The sequence below is a fragment of the Mytilus edulis genome, chromosome 9 (genome assembly GCF_963676685.1).
Source record: "Mytilus edulis chromosome 9, xbMytEdul2.2, whole genome shotgun sequence".
In the NCBI taxonomy this organism is placed as follows: domain Eukaryota; kingdom Metazoa; phylum Mollusca; class Bivalvia; order Mytilida; family Mytilidae; genus Mytilus; species Mytilus edulis.
In genome coordinates this window covers 26,460,966-26,486,676 of record NC_092352.1, presented here as the reverse complement: position 1 = coordinate 26,486,676, position 25,711 = coordinate 26,460,966, and the positions used below count along the sequence as shown (strand labels likewise).

Below are 25,711 nucleotides of genomic sequence, written 5' to 3'. Positions count from 1 at the left end.
GAACCCCACTTGTTGTTGGGATACATGGATATCATATTTGTTTAATTTTCTTTCTGTTTGTGTCATCTTTGTATGTTTGCTATATTGTTGATAGCTATCTTGTTTATGTTAAACTTGATTTACAATTTCTTGTATATTTTCCTACATTTTTCGTGATAGGAAATTAGCCACTTTTATTACCAACAATGTGTATGAGTAATCAATATTCATTTGCTATGCATTTCCAGCAATCCTGAACTAGCTGATACGCTATGACGAAGGGATTTTGGTGCTTTTATGCCAACAGTTTTATTAAATTTTATATAAGCTTATGTGCTTCATAATGATGCTTATTTTCTGTACATTTATATATACATCTGTCAATGTTTCCTCTAACCTCTGATCTTGGAGGATTTTTTCAATAGGAAAAGATTTATAGATCTCCTGCATATTTGTTACAGCACAACAGCAGGATTTATTACACATGCTGTGATTGCCAAAGTGTGCCTTGCAAAATATTTAAGTCCTTTCTCCATTTAAAAGATATTTCCATTGTTTTTGGCAAACACATAGTTAAAACATTATTGTAGTACCTGTCAAATTTTTGTTTGCAATTTGAATTTTTTACAGAGTTTTACTAAAGTTCTTTCACATGGTTCTTGTCAGATGTCTTCTTTAAGTTTTCATCAATATGATGTTACAATCTCTCTATTGTAATGGAATCATCATTGCATGATTTTTTACGCCATAACCTGGTCATAACAATGGGTTGCAATAAGTGTGACAGCAAAACAGAACATGATAAAAGCACAAACTATATAAAGACTAAAGGCATTTCAAAGAGCACTTGCACCTATGAATCAAAAACTGTCAGAAGTGCAATCATTATATTCTTGACTGGGTACAGGCATTCTGAAGTAAAAAAAGGATAGGTTAAATCAGGTTTTAAAATGCATCAAACCTCCTTACATATGAAAATTATGGGGAAAATACACAGAAAAAAATATTTACAATGGCTAAAGCATCAACAGTGTTTATAAAAGAACAAGAACACTATGAACAGAAAAGGGCTTCTAGTCGTTACTTAGCAAAACCTTCATTTATAATTTTTTATTTTTACTTTTATTTTCTGTAATGATACCTTACATGTTGTCATATGCTTTTACAATTCCTTGCATCCACTGAAACTGCTAACTGGTCATCACCTGTTTGTCTAAATATTGTAAATTATTTTAGAAATAATTGATGATTTTATGCCTCACTAAGGGGCATTAAGTTTTTCGGTCTGTTCATTTATTTGTTCCTTCATCCATTTATCTGTTCATCCGTTTGTTTGTCAGCTGTGCAGCTTCAGGTTAACGGTTTTGGTCAAAGTAGTTTTTAATGAAGTTGAAGTCCAATCAACTTGAAACTAAATACATATGTTCCCTATGATATGATATTTCTATTTTTATGCCAAAATTAGAGTCTTGACCCAAATTTCATGGTCCACTGAACATAGAAAATGATAGTGTGAGTGGGGCATCCATGTAGTATAGACACATTCTTATTCTTGTTTTAAAAGATATTGTCATAATTGGGTAATTAAAAATATGAATGCCTGTCTCCCTTTTTAAGCCAAAGAGGTTTGCAGGTACATATTGATCAAAGGTGTCTTACTTTTTATTTAATATTATTATGGACTGACCATTCAATTTAAAAGGGGGCCATGTTTGTTTTTTTTTGTTTTTTTTATAGTAAGAAATATTTTGTCATGCATAAAAACCATCATAAACGGACAGCCTTGAATATTTTTCTTAATAACAACATTCAAAACACTGATTATTCTAATATAATTAAACTTTAATATATTTGTTAAGGTTATTTTGAAGGAATTTGGTGAACTCAGGTGATTTACTCATTAACTAAATAAAGTCCAGTATTTAATATATATGAATTTATGATTAATTTTCTTATAATTTTGTAGAGAAAATCCTTCATGATGACAAGAGTTAGAGGAACAGAGGAGCATTGTCATTCATTGTCAAGGTCACCAGGGGACATGAGTGTGGACATCACAGAGTTCCTGAGACAGCGATCGTCATCGTCTCACATCAGTGATTCTGCTGTTGATAGTCCTAGTCCAGGATTTGATGATGACCCAATGTCAATAGATAGTCCAGTGAACAATTCCAATCCTGGCAATGTTAGATTTAGATGCATGAGTGAATCGGATAGTCAGTCATCCATAACAGCTGATGTAAGCTATTCAATTTTTAAATACACCCAATTTGTTCTTTTTTTTTAATTTTTGAATTACAGACATTTCCTTTTTTTATTTTTTGCTTTTAACCTTATTGTTGTCCTATTAAGTTTTGATATTACTCTATTCTACTTTCCTGAAAAATTTACATGATTTTTTGTATAAACTTTTGTTTGCGTACTGCTACAAGTTACAGCTGGATTATTATAGTCAGAACAAACAGCACCACAAAGATTGTATCAGGGAGAAAATCATATACTACTACTATTTAACGTTTGATCATGAAGTAACTCCCAGCTGCAATCTTTATAAGAGCTGCATCCGATTGAAGGTGACTTTATGCAATTGAATATCAATACATCGGTTAACCTATTTCTGCTTATAAAAATCTCTTTGGAAAGTCTTTGACTGTTTAAAATTAAGTTGTTATATGAACTCTACAAAACAGACCCAAATTCTTCTTTTATTTCATATGTACATCTATACAATTTATACATGTATTTGCATATGGTCAAGATCTATCTGACACAGCTCTACACACTAGTGCACATGTACTTAGAACATTTGTTTTGACTTCAAGGTTGCTAAAAACATATATCTGGGTCTTACCAATATATATCTGGATGTTTTAAAGGAGAATTCAGTATCTAAGCAACAGGATTTACACAAACAAAAGGTAATAGAGAACGAATAACTATTTGCATCTGTATCAATTCTGTGTACAACTGAACTTTGACAATGAAAGGCATTTGTTAAATTTTCTTTGAATTTTTGAAATATGCAAATTTAGATGCATGAATTAAAGTTTTAAACTGTAATGGGTAACAATTTTGCACTAGATATTGGTAATTGCTGTGATTTTGTATTTTATATTTGGCATTGGCAAAGATCATCATAGATTATTTCATTTTATTTGGTACAAATGCCCAATATTGTATCAAAGTTCAGGTGAAGTCTTTTTCCTTTTCAAACAATAACTACACTAAAAGAATTTCTCTGGATTTCCTGACTGCTTGCATTATTCACATCATATCTTTATGTATAAATCCTAATTTAAAAATCATGGTTTAGTATTTTTTAGATAAAGATATTTCCATACATGTATTGCACAAACCAACATAGATTGATATGTTTTTGTTATGGTAACTTCATTTTCACATTTTACAGGTTTATCAATTTTCTCTCACCACTGTTTTCTTACTAATTTGCTTTTGGTCCTGAAAATCAGTGCTCTTACTGATAGAGTTGGAAAATCTAAAAATGTCCCTTGTTTAAGCATTCAGTAACTTAGATTTAGGTACAAAATGGCAAAGGTGTTATTATCAACTGTTTTAATATCCCAAAAAGTTAATTTACTACAAAAAAAAAATTCCAAGATGAAATTGTGATAAAAATGGTAAAATTAAAGGCCCTATTTGATTCTCTCTAAAAATATGTATATGATGGCATCTTTTTACAAAAAAATCAAATGCATTGTACATCATTGTGTTTTACATATTTAGTAATGTCTCTGTTGTATTTCAAAATAAAACTTTTGCACCGAATTATTAGCTATAAAGATCATGCTCGTCTGTTTTTTTTTTTAATTAGGAAGTATTAGTGAACTATTTTGTCATATGTGGGAGTAATGAAGATTTGTTGATCCTTTCATTAGTACATTTCCGTACATTATAAAAAAAAACCTACTCATATGTCAAACTGAAAAAGTGAAACTTAATCTTTCCCTTCCTTGACAAAAAAGTTGTAGTAAATGTATATTTGACATAATATTTTTATCCTAAAAATCTTTAAATAATTGCATAACATGTATAAAGTGTCCTGTTACAGATAGCTAGATATACTGGGTATTAGATTTGTCTGGTTTTGTGTTACCCTGTAAATGTTGGTTGGAAGTTTTCCTGTACCATTCAACAGCCAATCTCAATGCTAAAATCTAACATATAATTATATCTCTATATTAGCTGCGGAACCGTAGCTCTTAGGTCCTTATGTTATTTTGTTTACTATTTGTGGACCATAGATCGTCCGCAAATAGTCAAAAAATAACATAAGGACCTAAGAGCTACGGTTCCGCAGCTATCTCTATATATGTTAGGATTATTCTAATATGACTACCTATATATTGTCAACCAGTATAATTACAGTATATCTATTTTTAGCACAAAATCAAAATACAAAATTGGCTGTTCTGCATTGCCCATAACTCAAACATACAACCAGGGAAGTGGGAAGTTAAAACCCACTTTTATTTAAGCCAAGCTTCAAATACAATATTACTGTCTCTGCTTTAATGCAGAATAATCAGTCTGTTTAAGTTATTATTTTAGTGTAAAAAGAATATTCTGCATAGAGATATTGTGGTCTAGTCTTTGGCAACTAAACAAGGAGACGTCATACATATTTTTTTATATCAAATCTTAATACCTGTTTTTTGGGGGCATCTTGTATGCCTCAGAAAGTAATGAAATTAGATGCAAATTCATTATTGACAAATAATATTATAATTAAAATTAAATGACGATAAAACAGAACAGCCAAAAACAGTATTATGTGTATACGGCTTTCACGGAATTCCTGTAAATGTCATATTAAAAACGAAATAATTATATCCTTATAAAAAAAAAAAATAAGTATGGCTTATATAATTCATTCTTTAGGTTGGTTTGTTGGATGGTGAGGTGCATGACTGAATTGTTGGTTGTAGAAATTGGGCATAGACCTTTGTTGTAGAATGTAAATTACTGTCATATCCAATTAAATGTGAAATGATAACTTTATTCGTCTTTTGTAAGAGTTGTGACTTAAAAGAGTTTTCAATAGTAACATGTAAAAATTTTACACTTTTTATGTCCAAAAATTTTAAACATTGAATACTCAGTTGTTTTTAGTTTTTGATAAACTTTACAGGAAAAGGTCTATGCCAATGCATTCAGAACATTAGTTGTGTAATTTGGTAAATATTTGAATGATGTGAATTTGTTACATGGAAAAGTTGATGATTTAACTATTTTGCACTACCTATTTTTGAAGCTGAAATCACAACATGAAGCCTGAAAAGATGCTTGATAAATTATTTACAAACTAGGCCTAAAACTGCTTAAATTTTTACCTAAACAGAAGAATAATAAGTCAATATTGTTTGGAACTCTAGATGAAGTTAATTTTTGAAAATTCTACCATACTGAGAGGGAAATAGTGTCTTATTTGTTTACATTTCAGTTTAATTTATATCTTTTATTTATTGATTTTTTAAATTCAAAACATAAATTTGCCTCACTTTTGATATGATATATTATTTTTAGAAGAGGAAATTTGGATTCTGCTTTGAATTTTTTTGCCAATTTTTCTTTTCATAGCTTATCCATGTATGGACTATTTTGTATTTATAATTGCAGGAAGAGAGATTTATTTTCCAAAGAATGGCAGCACAACGAGCGAGACCATCATGTGTAGCTTTAGAGAAAGATCTTAGAAAATTAAACAATCTTAGAATTGGTGATTCTATCCTTGGAAAGGTACATACTCTACAAAATATTGTTAAAATCTCAGAAGGTAGAAGTCGCCCATAAAATGGGTAACATAATATAAAGGAGATGTCATATGCATTGAAACTAAGATTAAGTTACTGTAGATTCAGTAATTTTTGCATGCATTTTTAGGTGAATGATTTACAACTGACAAAAATGTGAGATACTTTATCAAATTGAGAATGGAAATGGGGTATGTGTCTACGAGTTAACAGCCCAACCATAACCATTTCAGGAAATGCTGTATAAAAAAAAGTGTTGTTAAAATTTTTAATGTAAGTTTTTATTATGCTCCAACTAGGGGCATTATGTTTTCTGGTCTGTGCATCCATTCATCCATCTGTCCCACTTCAGGTTAAGATTTTGGTCATGGTAATTTTTAATGAAGTCCAGTTAATTTGAAACTTAGTACATATATGTGTCCTATGATATGATCTTTCTAATTTTAATGCCAAAATTTGAACCTGAATTTCACAATCCACTGAACATAGAAAATGAAAGTGTGAGTGTCGCATTCATGTACTATGGACACATTCTTGTTTTTTCAATATCTAACTGCAGCACATTTTTTTGAAGTTTGCCAAAATTTCTGAAATCTTCTATTAAATGAGATTTTGAAATTTTTTGTAAATTATGATTAAGTTGTCTTCCATTTTATTTTTAGGTTCATCATGAGATGGCTAAGTACCATGAAGTAGGAAGATTTGTTATAGGTGAAGATTTGACTGGAGAAAATATTGATTGGGAGTCGGCCATCTTTCATGAAGAACATGCTGCTGAACTTGGGGAATTAGAGGCTATTCTTACAATGGCTAAACTGTATCTGGATTTGGAAAGAGATGTACTTGCCAATTGTACTGTTGAGGTACAGTAAATAGTTTTATTGGATCCATATTATATTTTACATAATGCATTATTCATTTACAATTTACTGTAAAAAGAAAGAAAAAAAAAACCCGATTTACCATCATTTTTTGCTTTTAAAAACATTCAAACTATAAGGTCTGTTATAAGTTAAGTTATTAATCCATTAACTACATGTACATAATTATATTTGATACAAGTTTCTGACTTTCAATTTACCTTTACATGAAAAGCTTTTCATTGCTATTCTTTCTCATTAAAAGACAGACACCTTCCTTGTGAAAGAAATGAAAAAAACAACAAATTCAAGTAAAAATAATTTTTTTTATGAAAGAATAGTGAAATTAATCTATATTATTATCTCTATATTTAGCAAACAGAAGAGAATAAAGAACAAGGCCTACAGTACATGATACAGGCTGCTGAAGCTGGAGATAGAGGAGCTATGTTGTACATGGCTAAAGCCTTTGAAACTGGAGAAGGACTAAATGCCAGCAGGTAATATACCAGTAGGCCTATTTGAGAATGAGCATTTTGACTCTTTATGCACATGCACTATTGTAATGGTACACTGATAATTTGAATATTTACTATTTTAACATTGAAATTTCGCTGTAAGACAACAAAATACTTACTATTGACCTTCTTGGATTGCCTGCTATGAATCAGAAATAAGTTTATTAAATTTTTGTGTAGATAATTTTCAGTAATATAGAAAACGAGGAATCAAAATATAACAAAAGTTTGCAATTGAATGTAATCTCTTAAACTTTTGAATTATTTTATATTGAGGTATATTAGAGATTTTTACAGAGACAAGTGCCTGTGATTAAGAATTATTTTTGAAAAAGCAATTTCATTTGATGGAAATATACTTAAGTAATTTACAATAAGATACTTTTCTCAATACTGGTACTCTGGATAATGAGTTCCTTGCAAAAACTAACTTGGTTAAGACTTGAAAGAAATGTTTTGAATAAGATTAGAACCTCTAGGGACTAATGGTAAACTCTAAAGGGTCTTTCAAAGGCTGAAGTTTAATATATATAAAAAATGAATCCTGTATCTCAAGAGGGTGAGCTTTGTAGGTGCAGTGAGGAGAACATTCTTCTGATCCTCTCCAAACAATTTATCAATTATCTATACCAAGATATTCACTCAATGCAGTTAATGTGTTTTACCATACTTCCAGAGAAACATGTTTAATTAAAAATTAAATAGTTGAACATAGTAGCAGTGCATGGTGCATGAATGCATCTATTTAGCCATCCTATAATATGGACAAAGGGAGATAACTCAATTACAATATTGCATTGTTAAATTTCCCAATGGATATAATGATGGCAACTATTACCCTATTATAAGTTATCTACGTTCATATCCGTAGATATGGATATTTTAACACCCTGAAGTACCCCAGTACACCATGAGGCGTAGCCGAAGGGTGTACAGGGTACTGAAGGGTGTTAAAATATCCATATCTACGGATATGAACGTAGATAACGAATTTATCCCCGGTCTTAGTCCGAATCGGGCGAGTTTTATGGAAATTCGGATACAAAGTGTAACGCGAAAACAACGTTTTTTTCATTATCTAAAAAAGTTTTATTGAAATTTGGAAATTTTACATATTTTTTACGGGGTGTAAGGTACTACCTTTGGTAGAACCCTACAGGTAGTCAAATATAAGACGTTTTTAATACGGAGACAGAGAAACTGGATTGAGTCAAATTTGGCGCTCAATGTTGTGAGCGTAACGCCATAGATGGTGTGACGTTAACGTGGGTAATTTGCATAGCTAGGTCAGTAGTCCCATTCCTTGAAAATGTGGCAGTCAAGTGATGCATTAAATGAAATGAGTGTAAATGATCGGCATAATAGGACAAAATCGTTAATGAATTAAATATTTAATTACAAACATCATGGATAATCTACAGAATTCAATATTTCACAAGGAGCAAACATGGAAATAAGGAAAACTTGCGTGAAGTTCCCCGGGATAATGGTTAGCAACGTCCGGGGGTATGGGTTAGCAACACCCAGGGGCTATGGGTTTTGTAACGACGTGCGTTAACCAATCAAAATCCTAGATATATACTAAGCCGGGGATAAGTGGTTATAACCAGTTTAAATGGAACAATTTCCAAGATAAAAGATTAAATAGTTAGATATTATTATTATTTCATTTAATTGCAGGAGCATATCTTGGGAGGATGCCATCCATTATTATGACTTGGCAGTGAAAACTGATAACCATGATGAAGGTGGAGAGTATGATAGTACCATTAATGATCCTCTGTATCAGATACAAGCTAAACAGGCAGAGCTGTACAGATATGGAGGTCATGGTCTAAAGAAAGACCCTAGTACTGCTGGTAAGTCACAGAGATATTTGCACAATACAAAAATTTTTAGTATCCTTGCAGACTGTGTCAGTGTGCGCCCTTTTTGAGCAATAATTTTTTAAAGCAATTGCTTTTATGCTATCGCGTATGGCCATCTTTGTGACCCAGATCAGAGACCCCGCCCATATCAAGCCATAGTATTTTGTTAAACAGGCTCCTGGTCTGTCATTCTTTAACACCTATGTATGTTTTCTAATGCAATACATAGCTTGAAACTTTAAAAAAACGTTAGTGGATTTAAGAAGTTTCAGAATATGTTCTTGTAGATGTATTTTTGTATTTAAAGGGTCAACCGTTTGACTATCAAATAACATAGAAGTCCGAGTGAAAAAAAGTACATTTTTATAACTGCGATTCCGTTTTCCGCCGTTCGTACGATGTTTCAACAAAATATGGATTCATTCAGTTGTTGATTTAGTATTGAAAATTTAACTGAATGATCTCCTATTAAATACGGTTTTATATGTTTAATTTGTGTTTCTTTAAGAGGTCAGGTGCTCTTGTTCATTCATAAAATTATCGTTCATTCATACATTTATCGTAAAATCAAAATCACTACACAGGTTAATGCGTAGTGTCAAATGATTACCTGTAATCTAAAAATAGAAAAAACTTTGTTTGCGCAAATAATTTAGCGGAACGAAACCCTTGTTGAAAACACATAACAATAAGTTCGTTTTCCTTTTCTGTCAAACTCCGTAATATTTATCGATCACCTTACTAATGAAATGGACCCGTCCAAACGTAGTAGATGCCAAGTCGGTCCAGATGAAGAGATATTTCAATTTGGAATTTTCTAGTTACATAGATTGAAAAAAAGTACGTCTTTTTAAATATCATGATCAAAACTGGGAATGCATAACAAATGTCAGATGAAACCATTATCCTCGTCTTTTCAGTGAACAAATCTACTACGTTTGTTGACACTCGACGGTCCACCGTGTTAGCAATTTTATTTCACATGTTTTCGAAATATTGAAGATCATTTTTCGCAATGTTTCCTGAAAATTGATAAATGTCAAAGCAATGTAGAGCTGTTTGTTCTTGTTCGTATAATAAAATTGAGAATGGAAATGGGGAATGTGTCAAAGAGACAACAACCCGACGATAGAAAAACAGATACAACAGCAGAAGGTCACCAACAGGTCTTCAATGCAGCGAAAAATTCCCGCACCCGGAGGCGTCCTTCAACTGGCCCTAAACAATACATCAGTGATAACGATTTAATGTCATGTTTGTCTGTGATGACCCCCCCCCCCCCTTTCGGGATTGCATGAGAATTATAGTTATCTCGTACCAACATGCACTTGTTTCTATCCATAGGAAGGTCGGCTATCCATATAAAACTATTTTGGATAGAAACAAGTGCCTGTGCACGTACCGCATCAGAAGGACATACATGTATATCAACTGAGCAATAATGTTTGGAACTTAATTTAAAAATGATGACAAAGTACCATTATGAAAATATTTTAATAAGCTGAAATATATATTTATTCTTTACATGTTTATGTCTTGTAAGATATTTTATTTCTTTCCCGTTTTTTAACATTTGCGTCTGGAAAGTTGAAATGTTTTAACTTAATCATTGGTGTTAATGGTTAAATATAAATTAATAATGAAAATTGTTAAAATTAAATCAATAAAGGAAATTATTGCCTAGTTACAAACACTACCAGGGGATAATCCATGATGATTTCTTTTTGAGTTATATGTTTCAGCACATGTATATTTGACCCCAACTTTAGCCTGGTAAACGTGTTGTCTCCTTGTGAAATATAAAACATATTAAAAATGACTTTCTGCTAAAGTCTTTTATTTATATAAAGTTAAAACCTTCTTACTTCTAACTAGACAACACTCATGTCAGGTTTAATTATTATATATATGTGGATGAAAAATAAAAGTCCCCAAACATTAACATGACAGCAATTGCTTTTACAGCCTTTAAGGCTTTGATTCATGTCACTCTATTGAGCTGAGAAAAGAAATTATCAGTCAGTAAATCAAAAGAAAATTTTGCAAAAAAGCAATAATTATAGATTATCGTTGATCATCTCAACGAGATTGATTTTCTCGCTTGAGCTGGTACAGCGAAAGTGAGAAAAGCAATCGAGTTGAGATGACCAATGATAATCTGTTTATCGCTATTTTACCTATGACGACGTTGTCAATTTCATGTCAATTTCGTTAGCAACGCCGCATGTCCTTAGTTTCTAGCGATAATTTTTCCATCTCAAGCGAGAAGCATGATATGAAAATTATCACAAAAAAAGATCAAAAGAAAAATGCACAAAATAGCGATAATGAGTAGTATACCTTAGAAGAATGGGTATTATTATATTGCTTTGAATGTTTCTTCTATCCGTTAGCTTAGATGCTCCACTGTTAATTAAAAACTGTGACAGTTAAATCCATTATTGATGTGTTCGAAACTTAAGTTGCACTACCATGCTAATAAAGGAGACATTTTATTATAGTTGAGGGATATTACCAATTCTTTGCATTGGGTGTAATACAAAAGCATTTTGTATCAATATTTAAAAGTATAAAATTTCATGCATCTTTCTTTTTTTACAGGTGATTTATATAATGAAGCAGCTGAGGCAGCCATGGCTTCAATGAAGGGGAGACTAGCCAATAAATACTTTGCTTTAGCAGAAGAATGCTATGCTGAGATTGAGGAAGAGGAAGAAGAATCTGAACAGTAAAGACCCTAACATATGAAATGGACTTTCCCGTTTCATTGATGTTGGTTTAGTCCAATGCTATTTTGAGTAAAATTCTTGGATTATTTGAAAACAGTGATATTTTTGTATTTAAAACTTTTGCTTGTTGCATTTCAAAATGCTTTGACAATTTGCTAATGAATGATTGATTTGTAACAAGTTAAACCATATTTTTTCATTGTTGTGCATTTTACAATAATTCCAGTTTTAAGTGTCATTAATGTAGTGAATTATGTTGTAACTTTTTATAAATATTATGCAATATACTCATATTCACAAAATAGTGCTAAAAAAAGTTTATCTCTTTTTATATAGCGATTTAAATAAATAACATAAAATGTTTGGACTCTCTGTACAGCTGCTATTTATATGATGCTGTAGATGGTTGTATATTTTCTAATAAGTGCTGATTTTTTATTTTCTTAAAAAGTGCTGATTTTCAAGTTTTTTTTAAGAAAGTCTATTCAAAAAGTGTATTTTTAAAATACTTTTAAATTGAAAGATTCAGGGATCGATATTTTGATTTTATAAATCTTTAATTTAGGACCTGTATAAGAAAAAGGAAATAATCAGTTTGGTTTTACAAATTTTTTCTTTCCTCTGCTGTAGATGCTTTAAAGAGACAAATTGCCACATTCTGACTAGCAATTAAGAATTTGATTTTGTTTTCTAAATACTTAAGTATTAATGAATTCTGTGTTTGACTTTTCTTTGAAAACAATGCATTCAGGTAAAATTTTAAAACCACTCATAGTTTTTCTATGAAGCTGCTCAAACCTTTTTAAGTTTGTATTTAGTTGTTGTTGTTTAAATGTTAAGTGAGTTTTAATCGCTGTATTCCATATTTATGCAACATTACATACTTATGATAGAATAAGTGATCTCAGCATGGTATTTCATGTCATTGTTGTTATATGTATAAAGTTCTACTATTTTATAATTGATTGTAGTAAAGTCCTATTATAGACAATATTATTGTTTATGTTATCAGAATAGGTTATGATGTGTATCAAATGGCAATGTATTCATTTTTCAGTATTCAATGTTTTGAAATAATCATCTAGTAATTAGAGATGAATAAGTATAATTCTTCATGCGATTTTGATGTACTCATACCAGTTGGACAACAGTAAGGCAATAAGACCAGGATGTAATTGTCTCCAGACTAAAAAGTACTATATTCAAATCATCAAGCAATACTCATAATCTAGATATTTAGATCATTTATTCTGTATGTCTAACATACAATGCGTTTTACATTATCATTAGATTTTTCTATTCATTTATAATATGTTCTGTCTTTGTTATTCCAAGTTTTACGGAGTGAAAAAAATTAGAAATGAACCATGTTCTCCTCAGTTTTTTGCTGAATTTGGAAAACAATATCATTTTTTTAAGTCAACAATTTATAAAATGAGGATGTATTAGTTGAACATCAATGAGTTGTAACATTTAAATTCTTGTTAAAGATCATGCTAGATAACCATAATTTTCATTGCTTATTATAACAGATGTTTATTTTTTTTTATATTCAAGTGTTTTTTATTTTTCCAAGATACTTGGATTCATGTTATGTGTATTTTATATATGTTGTTATAATTTTCTTTTGTTATTTTTTGTGCTATTGACTATAACTATATGTTTCAAATAGAGCATACTGTCATTTCGGCTACTAGTCCATATAACTCGATATGATTATTTTTTATGAGTGAACGAAATCTATGATAAAACCTGTTCTAAGAGAACACCCTTCGTCAGAAAATATGTTCCGAGAGACCAAAGGGTCTAATTGATTTCTTTTCCATTGCTATGGTTGTGTTCTCTCAAAGACCGATACTAATATATTTATCTTCTGTTGATTTCCCCTGTGATATTTGTAGAGAGAAGAACTGCATAAAAATTAACAAGGTAAATGACATATGACATGAAAACAAAAATCATAAAATTCAAGACAACAAATTTTCCCAACATAGGATATATCATTGAAAAAAAACCAAATACTGTGTACCTGTATGCTTAATTTACTATTGGAAATTTTATATTGAAGTGTTTGGTATGTTTGATTTGTGTTACATATATATGTTAAATATACTAGGATGGAAAAGTGGGCATTGTTAGATGTTTTTAATTGTAAATGAACAATTGAGATAATTCTTTCATTTTCAATTACTTAAAAGTTTTTTTGATTTGAAAACTGAATGTTATTGATAGAATTAGAATAGCCTTAGTGTAGAGCTGACATGGCAAATATTCTGATGTGTGAAGTCCCTTGTTTTTATTGTGCCAATATAAGATATGTCTCTTAGTAGTTGTTTTTTTGCTGGTTTTTCATGGGGGAATTGCCACTCTGCACAATACTTTAGTGCTAAAAAAAGTTGACATTTACATTATATGAAAAAATCTGTACTTAAAGGGGCACTAGCTGTCAAATTCATTGTAACCGATTTGACTCAAATTCTCATATTTGGTTTATAACAATGTAAAACATTTATCCAAACTATCAAAAGTCTAAAATAAACAGTTTACAGAGCATGGGGTAGATAATATATAGGTTCGTTTCGTGTGTATTTTAGTCCAGACGCCATCTAATTAACTATCGATTTGACCTCAGATGACCATATAAGCGATGTAAACAAAAATAAAGGTACGAATAGATTAAACCAACACGTGCAATTGCATTTTTATAGGTCTGTTTGATTTTATTTTATAGATTGAAAATAGATGTTTCTCATTGTTTTTAACCATATAAGAATGATTTTATGTGCATCGAATTAGTAATCAAATGATTTACCGTAGTTTCACTTTCATTGTTGACATTCTTTTTCTTTAAATAACCAGTACACGTACAATGCATGCGTTGTCAATCTCTAGCTAGGGGTTAACTTGAAGTTCACATGAATACCGGTTAGAATGATGATGACGTTTTCACTTGCAAGTGAATCAGTCAAAAATTATGTTTAATCGCTTATTTCAACAAAATTAAAGGAAATTGATTCCTAAAAGCAAATTATTATTTCATTATTCCAATTTGATTAATGATTGATCTAAAAAAAATCATACTTTATTTTTTTATATATATCGTAGCTAGTGCCCCTTTAAAATCGCTGTTTTACACTAATGATATTAATGAGACAGGTTATTAAATTTTGTAGCAATTTACTCATATTCTTGACAAATTTGTAAATTTCATTTTCATTTCTACATAATTTAATTTTGGATGTAACGCATCTTCTGATTGGCTGACGTTATTTTGTTATCAGCCTATAGACATAATTTAGTCCTGTGACTGTGTCGTCATTATACATGTATTCAGAATATTACAGTACTTTTCTCAACCTCCACATACCAAAATAATTACGGAATGACTAATATTTTTTCTGTCTATTTGAAATAACATAAAAAATGTGGTGCACACTGTTAAATAACCCGCTAAGCTCGTTATTTAGTGTGCACCAAATTTTTTATGTTATTCATAGACAGAAAAAATATTAGTCATTCCGTAATTATTTTGGTATGTGGAGGTAGGGAAAAGTAGTGTAATATTCTGAATACTTGTATAACAAAGTCCATGTAGATGTAAATGTTTTGTTCCATATCTTTACACTTAAAACTTTGGCTACAGAAATATATTGCCAGGTAAACACTTCACAATTTTTAAGGTTTTTTTATAGGTTTAAATATATTAGCATGATTTGAATAGAATACACTTATAATTGTATATGTATGTAGTGTGTAGATAGTATAGGATGGTTATTATAATTGGTTGTTAGTTTACTTATTATTCATGAGAATTAGGTGTAGGCATAGTGTGTTGGTGGTGGTGTAGTATATATTGTGTGTTTTCTAGTTTGTTGTTCATCACTTTTGTCATCGATGTATATTTGTTTTTATGGTCCAAGTATTCTGATATAAGCAACTTATATTTGCACAAAAAATTAACTTGACAGAAATTGCATTTGCACAGAATTACCTGTTTTCATGTGTTTATTTAAACCTGACAAAACTTGAGTTGTTCATATATGATAACTGTATTTAGATAATATCAGTGCGACAAAATTTCATCTATAATTCCAGTAAAAAACGCTCAAAAAATTAATTATATCTATGCAAACCTAAAAAAGATAACTTGGATATTTCTTAGTTATAGAGAATATCAGAATTGACAAGTGTAGAAATAGCTTATAGCTTCTCTGACAAATTCTTGTTAAAAAAAACAAAGGAAAAATAAATATGCATTGTGTGAAAATGAGATGACAACAAAAATTTAGAGTCTTGAAAATTGTGAAGTGTTTATCCTTAGACATACAGCAATAAATAAATGTTAGCATTCATACAAAACATATTTTGATATAACTTTGCTTAAATTAATGTCTGTATTGAATGAGGTCTAATGTCTTGTAACATGTAAGTGATATGTGTACAGCAGTAATTAATCATATCAAGTAATGCTATCAATTACGAAATATACAATTATATTTTACCACAAAACACATTGCACGTTTGAGAGAAATTGATTTGTTTATTGGTTAATGTTTTAACTTTTAAATGTAAGTTTTTGTTTTACTTTGTACATGTTGAAATTGATTTTTACAATTAGATTGTAATCATGGGTTGAAAAGGATTGAACCTGGGAGAAGGCGATGCTTTAACATAAGAATCTGTACATTTGATAGTTTCTAAGGCTGGTTAAACTTTTAGAAAAACTCACGTATAGATTTTTTTCTGTGAGATTTTGACCATGACATTATTCCTCCTGAAATATTCATACCTTCTGTTGATCCTTCTAACTTTTCTGAGATTTTAAATATGAATTTTGTTTATTAATTAGTGTTGAATTATTTTGTTCCCCTATTATATTTTAAATAATTACTAGTTTAAAACTCAATATTTTAATTGAAAGGAATAAACACATTATACACAAAATTATATTAAAGAATAATTCTGATGAATGGCTTTTCAAACAAAATAATATTTTTGTTGAAAATTATCGATATTAAATCATGTCTAAAACCAAATGTATTAACCAGTACATTGACTATGTCCAGATGTTAATGTTCAAGGTTTGTTTAATATTAACAATTACTGCTTGTCTATTAAATGATGTAAATATTTTTAGTATTTTCTTACATTACAGTGTGTTTTGAATGCATTGTTAACAACACTGTATTTATTTTTCAATAAAGTTAATATTCAATATATTTGTCTTTGTTACATGATTATATAAACAAAATTAGATTTGGCCAAATGTTATGTGATGTTTTTTGAAGTTTTTGATATTATTGGTTTTCATTAAAGGTTTGAAAATTGTTGACTGGATTTGACATTGAAATTTATGCTCTTGTAATGTTGATAAGGGATTCATATTACAAAAACCTGTAGTGGCATGAACAGCTGACAATACTTCCATACAACAAACATTATTGACCTATTGCTAATAGTATAAGAAAAACAGACCAAAAACACAAACCATAACACTGAGCAATGAACCATGAAAATGAGGTCAATGTCAAATACAACCTGAAAGACTGACATATATCATAAAATATTTCAATGCAACAAATATAGTTGACATATTGCATATAATATTAGGGGGGAAAAAAATCAAAAATCAAAAACTTAACTTTGACTACTGAACCATAAAAAGAACAGATGACACCTGCCAAGTAGACATGTACACCTTACAATCAGTCCATACACGAAATATAGTAGACCTATCACATACAGTATAAGAAACACAGACCAAAACACAAAAACTGAACTATAACTACTGAACCATGAAAATTAGGTCAAGGTAAGATGACACCTGCCAGTTGGACATAAACATCTTAAAATCCTTCCATACACCGAATATACAAGACCTATTGCTTATAGTATCTGAGATATGGACTTGTTCACCAAAACTTAATATTGTTCCCCGATCCATGAAATGAGGTTGAGGTCAAGTGAAGAATGTCTGACGGGCATGAGACCTTGCAAGGTACGCACATACCTAATAAAAGTCAAGGTCAAGGACAATGGACATGTGACAGACTGGAACTTGTAACACAAGGCATCTATATACAAAGTATGAAGCATCCAGGTCTTCTACCTTCTAAAATATAAAGCTTTTAAGAATTTAGCTAATGTCGCCGCCGCCTCTTTAACTATTCCTATGTCGAGCTTTCTGCGACAAAAATCACAGGTTCAACAAAAATGAGGTCATGGACATGAACAATGCGGAAAAAACACAAAAGCCTTATCATTCAATACATCTAATTCAATATGAGTAAAATATGAATCCTGTGTCCATTCTGTACTCTACTAGAAGTTCAAGGACACCAGCAAGTGAAATATTTGCCTTGAAAGATTTGAAGGTGTGAATCATAAGGACACAAGATTGCACACACCGAAATGTCACATCAGCTTTTTCTCACCATGATTGATTTTATGTTGAATGTTGTTAATCAACAGTTTTACTAAAAGAATCCTTTAAACTTATCATTACAAGTAATTGATACAATAAGGTCAAGGTCAAATAAACCCTGCCAGACAGACATGTACATATTACAAATCATTTCATTCACCAAGTTGACCTTTTGGTTATAGCATCTGAGAAAAAGATTAAACTATGAAAAACAACACATTTACCAATGAACCATGAAAATGAGGTCAAGGTCAGAAGAACCTACCAAGCAGTTGTGTCATTGGCAGTAATACCACATCTTCTCATACCAACTCCCTAAGGAAAATTTGATCTTAGCACAATTTGGTTTTTCTTTTAAGTCCCTTCCGGTTAGATAGCTCCTATCATTTGTTTGTTTTTCTTTAATTTTTAGCTTTTTAACCTTTATCTATCCTGTTAATGTGTGTTTGATTGATCTCAGTTTTTAAATGGTAAAAAAAATCGATAATGAGATGACAATTTTTACTTGGTTTCCCCTGAAATTTCATGTGTGATCTCATGGAATAAGGCAACCATGCCTCCCCATAGAAAGAGCCCTTTTTCAGATCATTGGAAATGAAGGATTAAATATATTTTCATATCATCTAAATATCATCCATTCCACCACAAAATATCTTCCAATACCATAAGTATCCATTCTCTACAGTAAACTTTTATATGTGTTAAAAAAAATGCTCTTATAGCCTGTTTTTTTTAATTTGAAAAGTATAGTCTCCAAGGAAGAAATCTGATTAATTCACAGTGGTTTCAGTGATAGAACCTTTATTTATAAATCGATTGGTTTTAATGTTTCAAACGAGCATTCCAGATGAAGGTTAATTCCACACTTATTAGGATGCACAAAGTTTATAAAAAGTTTTTTTCATTTACTAGTTATAAAATGGAACTAAGAAGCTTGGTTACACTTTCATTACCGTACATCTCATAACCGTTCTTTTAACCTTGAAAATATTAAGGACATAAAATCTCCAAATCTTGTATTAATATTATGTTTGAAGACATAACAAAACTGACATACAGTTTCAAGTTTTAATAGATTAACTAATGTGTAGTTCATAAACTATCTTATCTTAAAACAGTGGTATAAAATCTATCTGTGTTTCATGGTCTACACTGGCCACTGAACTACAATTTAATATTAAAATACAAACAAATTATATAAATGAGTTTCCTGGTAGTAAATCATGCTTCCTAATTTGGGATTTTTCAACAAATAAACACCCTGTAAGTCCCAAATACATGCCTATCAATTGGGACAAAAAATGCAAAGGAAAATTATGTTTTGTGGTCAAAAATAGTGTTTTAAACAGCCTATATATATTTATTAAAAGTTTATTATTCAAACAACTTTACTCTTCTTTCATTTTTTGTACTTTTAATATGTACTTATTACATGCCTTTTACTATATGCCTGTGTCACGGTGCCCTAATATCGAAAAATAACAGATTTAACGGTGAGATTTTTCCAGAATTATAGAATGAGCAAATGCCCCAAACACAAAGAAACTAGTTAAAGAAAGTGATTAAAATTTTGAAAACTTAAACCACAGAGTGTTTGTATTGATAACTGGCAGAAAAACTAAGTTCATAAATAAGTAAAATACAGATAAACAGGATTTTTTTTCCCCTTAAAATTTACTTCTGGATACTATCTTATGATAATGAATAAGCTTCTATTCAAGTTTGGTAGAAATCAAGGATGGTTTAAGAAAGTTATTAAAATTTCAAACCAGATGCTCTGCAGGGCGTAGCTTTATACGACCGCAGAGGTTGAACCCTGAACAGTTGGGGCAAGTATGGACACAACATTCAAGCTGGATTCAGCTCTAAATTTGGATTGTGATTAAATAGTCACAGCATAGGTTTCTGACACAGAATCAATGTGGTCTAATGAACTTAAAATATTTTTTTTGCCTTTGATCAATTCACTATGCTGTTGAATATTAATCCTCTCAAAAAAATGTTTGAAGAAATTTTCTTTTTATTTATGAAATCTGAAATGAGAAAAATTTACCCCCCCCCCTTTTTTTTCACATCTCCCTTTCCCTTTTTCCAAAACTGATCTCAATTCAAATTTCTAATGGAGTTTGCAACAAAGGTAAAATAAAGTGCTTGTTATCACTGAATGGTAAAGATTGTTTTAATTTATCAGTTGGTAGTAAAAGTGAATATACATTGTATATTGTATAAAACAATGATTTTAGTTGATTCAACTACTATTCTGGACAAAGAAAGATAACTCCAATTGAAAATTTCTTGCTATTGCACAATATTGTGCAATTAGATATTTCTTGCTATTGCGCAATACTGTGCAATTGAAAATATTTGCTATTGCACAATACTGTGCAATTGAAGATTTCTTGCTATTGTGCAAAACTGTGCAATTGAAAATTACTTGCTTTTGCTGAATACTGTGCAATTGAAAATTTCTTGCTATTGCACAATACTTAATATAATAATTTTGGATCCTGATTTGAACCAACTTGAATACTGGGCCCATAATCAAAAAATCTAAGTACATGTTTAGATTCAGCATATCAAAAAAGCCCAAGAACTCAATTTTTGTTAAAATCAAACTTTTAGTTGAATTTTGGACCTTTTGGACTTTAATGTAGACCAATTTGAAAACGAGACCAAAAATTAAGAATCTACATACACAGTTAGATTTGGCATATCAAAGAACCCCAATTATTCAATTTTTGATGAAATCAAACAAAGTTTAATTTTGGACCCTGATTTGGACCAACTTGAAAACTGGGCCAATAATAAACAAGAGTGCACACGCTGAAATGTCTCGCCTTCTATACTAATCATTGATATTATGGTGATAGTCCTAAGCATAAAGCTAAGCTTTATTACAACTGTCACATAAACTTAACATTAACCAAGATAACTAAACAAAGACCAATGAACCTTGAAAAAGAGGTCCAGGTCAGATGAACCATGCCAGGCAGACAGGTACAGCTAACAATGCTTCTATACAACATATATAGTTGACACATTACTTATAGTTTAAGAAAAATAGACCAAAACACAAAAACTTAACACTGTGCAATGAACCATGAAAATGAGGTCACGGTTAAATAAAACCTGCTCGACTGACATAAAGATCATAAAATATTTCCATACACCAAATATAGTTGACCTATGGCATATAGCATTAGATAAAAAGACCAAAACTCAAAAACTTAACTTTGACCACTGAACCATGAAAATGAGGTCAAGGTCACATGACATCTGCCCGCTAGACATGTAAACTTAACAATCATTCCATACAACAAATATAGTAGACCTATTGCATATGGTATGAGAAAAACAGACCAAAACACAAAAATTTAACTATAACCACTGAACCATGAAAATGAGGTCAAGGTCAGATGACACCTGCCAGTTGGACATGTACACCTTACAGTCCTTCCATACACCGAATATACTAGCCCTATTGCTTATAGTATCTGAGATATGGACTTGACCACCAAAACTTAACCTTGTTCACTGATCCATGAAATGAGGTCGAGGTCAAGTGAAAACTGTCTGACAGACACGAGTACCTTGCAAGGTACGCACATATCAAATATAGTTATCCTATTACTTATAATAAGAGAGAATTCAACATTACAAAAAATTTGATCTTTTTTTTCAAGTGGTCACTGAACCATGAAAATGAGGTCAAGGACATTGGACATGTGACTGACAGAAACTTCGTAACATGAAGCATCTATATACAAAGTATGAAGCATTCAGGTCTTCCACCTTCTAAAATATAAAGCTTTTAAGAAGTGAGCTAACGCCGCCGCCGTAGCCGCCGCCGGATCACTATCCCTATGTCGAGCTTTCTGCAACAAAAGTTGCAGGCTCGACAAAAAATCAAGTACTTTTTTAGATTCAGCATATCAAAGAACCCCAAGGATTCAATTTTTGTGAAAATCAAACTAAGTTTAATTTTGGACCCTTTGGACCTTAATGTAGACCAATTTGAAAACGGGACCAAAAATTAAGAATCTACATACACAGTAAGATTCAGCATATCAAAGAACCCCAATTATTCAAAAATCAAACAAAGTTCAATTTTGGACCCTTTGGGCCCCTTATTCCTAAACTGTTGGGACCAAAACTCCCAAAAACAAACCCAACCTTCCTTTTATGGTCATAAACCATGTGTTTAAATTTCATAGATTTCTATTTACTTATACTAAAGTTATGGTGCGAAAACCAAGAATAATGCTTATTTGGGCCCCTTTTGGCCCCTAATTCCTAAACTGTTGGGACCTTAACTCCCAAAATCAATCCCAACCTTCCTGTTGTGGTCATAAACCTTGTGTTTAAATTTCATTGATTTCTATTTACTTATACTAAAGTTATTGTGCAAAAAAACCAAGAATAATGCTTATTTGGGCCCTTTTTTGGTCCCTAATTCCTAAACTGTTGGAACCAAAACTCCCAAAATCAATCACAACCTTCCTTTTGTGGTCATAAACCAATTTGAAAACGGGACCAAAAATTAAGAATCTACATACACAGTAAGATTCAGCATATCAAAGAACCCCAATTATTCAAAAATCAAACAAAGTTCAATTTTGGACCCTTTGGGCCCCTTATTCCTAAACTGTTGGGACCAAAACTCCCAAAAACAAACACAACCTTCCTTTTGTGGTCATAAACCTTGTGTCAAAATTTCATAGACATCTATTTACTTAAACAAAAGTTATAGTGCGAAAACCAAGAAAATGCTTATTTGGGCCCTTTTTGGCCCCTAATTCCTAAAATGTTGGGACCAAAACTCCCAAAATCAATCCCAACCTTCATTTTGTGGTCATAAACCTTGTGTTAAAATTTCATAGATTTCTATTCACTTTTACTAAAGTTAGATGACAATAATAAAAGTATTCGGATGACGACAACCACACAGACGACGACGCCAACATGATATCAATATACGACCAAAAAATTTTCAATTTTTGCAGTCGTATAAAAATTTAACCATAGAGTAAATATTTGTGGACGCCACCACAAACGATGATGACACAAAAGAGGGACGAAAGATACCAAAGGGACAGTGTAGGATCACTATGTCTAGCTTTTGCGACAAAAGTCACTGGCTCTACAAAAATGAACAAAGAATTGATAAATTGGATGATTCCATTACTAAAATTGAGAATGGAAATGTTTACTTTGCTTATCTCCTATATAAAACCTTGAAGAAAATCAAAATATAGGGTAAGTCTTGATGATGCAATAAAATGATGTCACTAGATCTACTACAAATGGAAATTTATCAAATTGAGTTATTGTCCTTTTTCAGGACCATTTTGGCTAAATTGATTAGAGCACAAGCATTATCAAGATTTGAATAGTGTCTGCAAGTAGACAGACCCAACAACACTTTCTGTTGAATATCTTTTCAGGTTTGTACTCTACATTATTTCTGTGATTGAAGCAACCAAATATATTGGCAAAGTCAGCAATTCTCTGTCTTTTATTTAACTCAAATAAATCATTGTGAGTCTTCTAACCATCATAGTCCTTATTGACTTTTTTCCCAGAAACGGTGTGAAAATACTGTTTTAGAGGAAAAGATCGTGGATACTTTATCATCAGTTAGAAGCAAGAATATTCTTTGGTCTTTACTATCTTTTGGTGTATTAGAAACACATGGATGCTTTACACACATCCAATTTTGGGCCCTTGAAACTGGATTTTTTTTTACCCTATGTATGATATGCACATACATGAATGGAGAATAAAATCCCTTTTTTTTAAATTCAGTCTAACATTCATTGAAACAGGATTTTTAGTTTTGCATAAATATAAGTCTAGAAAGGGTTGATACCAGGTTGAAACAGACACTTTTAAATATTTATTTCTTTAAATTTACAATCTTGAATTCCAATGTGAATACACCTTTGTGTGCAGCAACTATGCATCATTAATACTCTAAATAAAAGTGACGCTACCCAAATTAGAACATAATCAGACTTTTGTTGTAATAATTATTGTTTATAAATTTCATAACATTTGGTTGAAGCAAACTTAAGTTAGAGAACAGAAACAAAATAAATTCTTTGCTGAGTGCAGCCTGATACGACCGCAGAGGTTGAACCTTGAACAGTTGTGGCAAATTTGGACACAATATTCAAGCTTGATTCTGTCTGAATTTGGATTGTGATCAAATTTTTGACATCGTATAGGTTTCTGACACAAAATAAATGTCATGATCTTACAAATCTACTGCACAATACTGTGCAATTAAAGATTCTTTTTAAAAAATTAAAAAAAATTTGAACCCCCAAACTTTTTGAATCCCCCTTCGAGCAATTACCCCCACACTCCAACCCAGCCTTTCCTTTGTAGTATGGAACCTTGGAGTATGATTTCAGAGAGATCCATACTCTTAAACATGAGTTATTGTCTGGAAACTAGAAAAATGTATTTTTGGCCTCTAATTCCTGCATGAATTGGGCAATTACCCCCAAACTCAACCCCAGTCTTCCTTTTGTGATATGGAATCTTGTGGTACGATATAAGAGAGATCCATACACTTACACACAAGTAATTGTACAGAAACTACAAAAATGCTAGTTTTTTGCCCCTTAATACCTAATCTGTTTGCACCATAACCCCCAAAATGATTCCAAATCTTCTACTTGTGTTATTAGACATTGTGGTACAATTTCAGAGCAATTGCAATACTTATACACATGTTAATATCCTGAAAGTAGAAAATGCTTGTTTTGGGCCACTAATTCCTAAACAGTTGGGACCATCATCCCCAACCTTCCTTTTGTGGTATTGAACCTTCTAATTAAATTTCATAGAGATCCATTCACTTAAGGTAGCACAATACAAAGATTTTTTTACTTCCAATCACTAACCTTTGAAAGGCTGTAACTTTCTTATGAATGCATAGAAAATAATAAAAGAGGTATATATAGATAGATAAAAAATTAATCTTTTAAATGAATGCAATATTTCTATTATGCAATCATTATGTAATCAATTATTATTGAATTAGTGGCAAAATCTGGGTAAGTTCACTTGAATGAATTTAGCTCTATCATCTCTTTAACTATACAGAAAATTTTAACGAAAACTTAATCAACACATCATGGGCTTCAAAAGGGTGTCTCAGATTGTCTCTATGGTATTCTATTCTCTCATAAATCTCTAATTAGTGTAAACATCCTGACCACATAAAAGAAGATAATGTCTATACACTCTATCTGAAATCTGAGACACCCTTTTGTAGATAATGGCCATAGGAACAACATATAATAAATTCAACCCTCTAGGGATACCTATGCAGAAGCTAATTTCATTTGAAAGTTGAAATTTGGCGAAAAATATTTTAGACACAGTTAACATTATAATTGGTTACATAATTGTTGCATAATACTAACATTGCATTAATTTGAAAGAGTAATCTGTTAGCTATCCAAAACTACCACTATTATAAATTTTCAAGCATTATTAAGAAAGTTACAGCATTTTAAAACTTGGGAGTTGGAGTTATAAAATCTTTGTAT

General features: G+C 31.0%; 1 protein-coding gene across 3 annotated transcripts in view; it reads left to right on the top strand.

Moving 5' to 3' along the window:
• The window catches only part of LOC139487941 (eukaryotic elongation factor 2 kinase-like), a 29,225-nt gene extending 16,918 nt beyond the window's left edge, over positions 1-12,307 (top strand). The window contains exons 7-13 of one of the 3 annotated variants that reach the window (XM_071273187.1): positions 1,946-2,218; positions 2,856-2,897; positions 5,617-5,736; positions 6,413-6,613; positions 6,986-7,110; positions 8,809-8,987; positions 11,598-12,307. In XM_071273187.1, the coding sequence (XP_071129288.1) occupies positions 1,946-2,218; positions 2,856-2,897; positions 5,617-5,736; positions 6,413-6,613; positions 6,986-7,110; positions 8,809-8,987; positions 11,598-11,728 (1,071 nt within the window). In that variant the 3' untranslated portion in view covers positions 11,729-12,307. Of the gene's footprint in view, positions 1-1,945; positions 2,219-2,801; positions 2,898-5,616; positions 5,737-6,412; positions 6,614-6,985; positions 7,111-8,808; positions 8,988-11,597 lie in introns of all 3 variants that reach the window. The other 2 variants (XM_071273186.1, XM_071273188.1) reach the window with 2 other exon arrangements.
• The last annotated feature ends 13,404 nt before the right edge of the window (positions 12,308-25,711 follow it).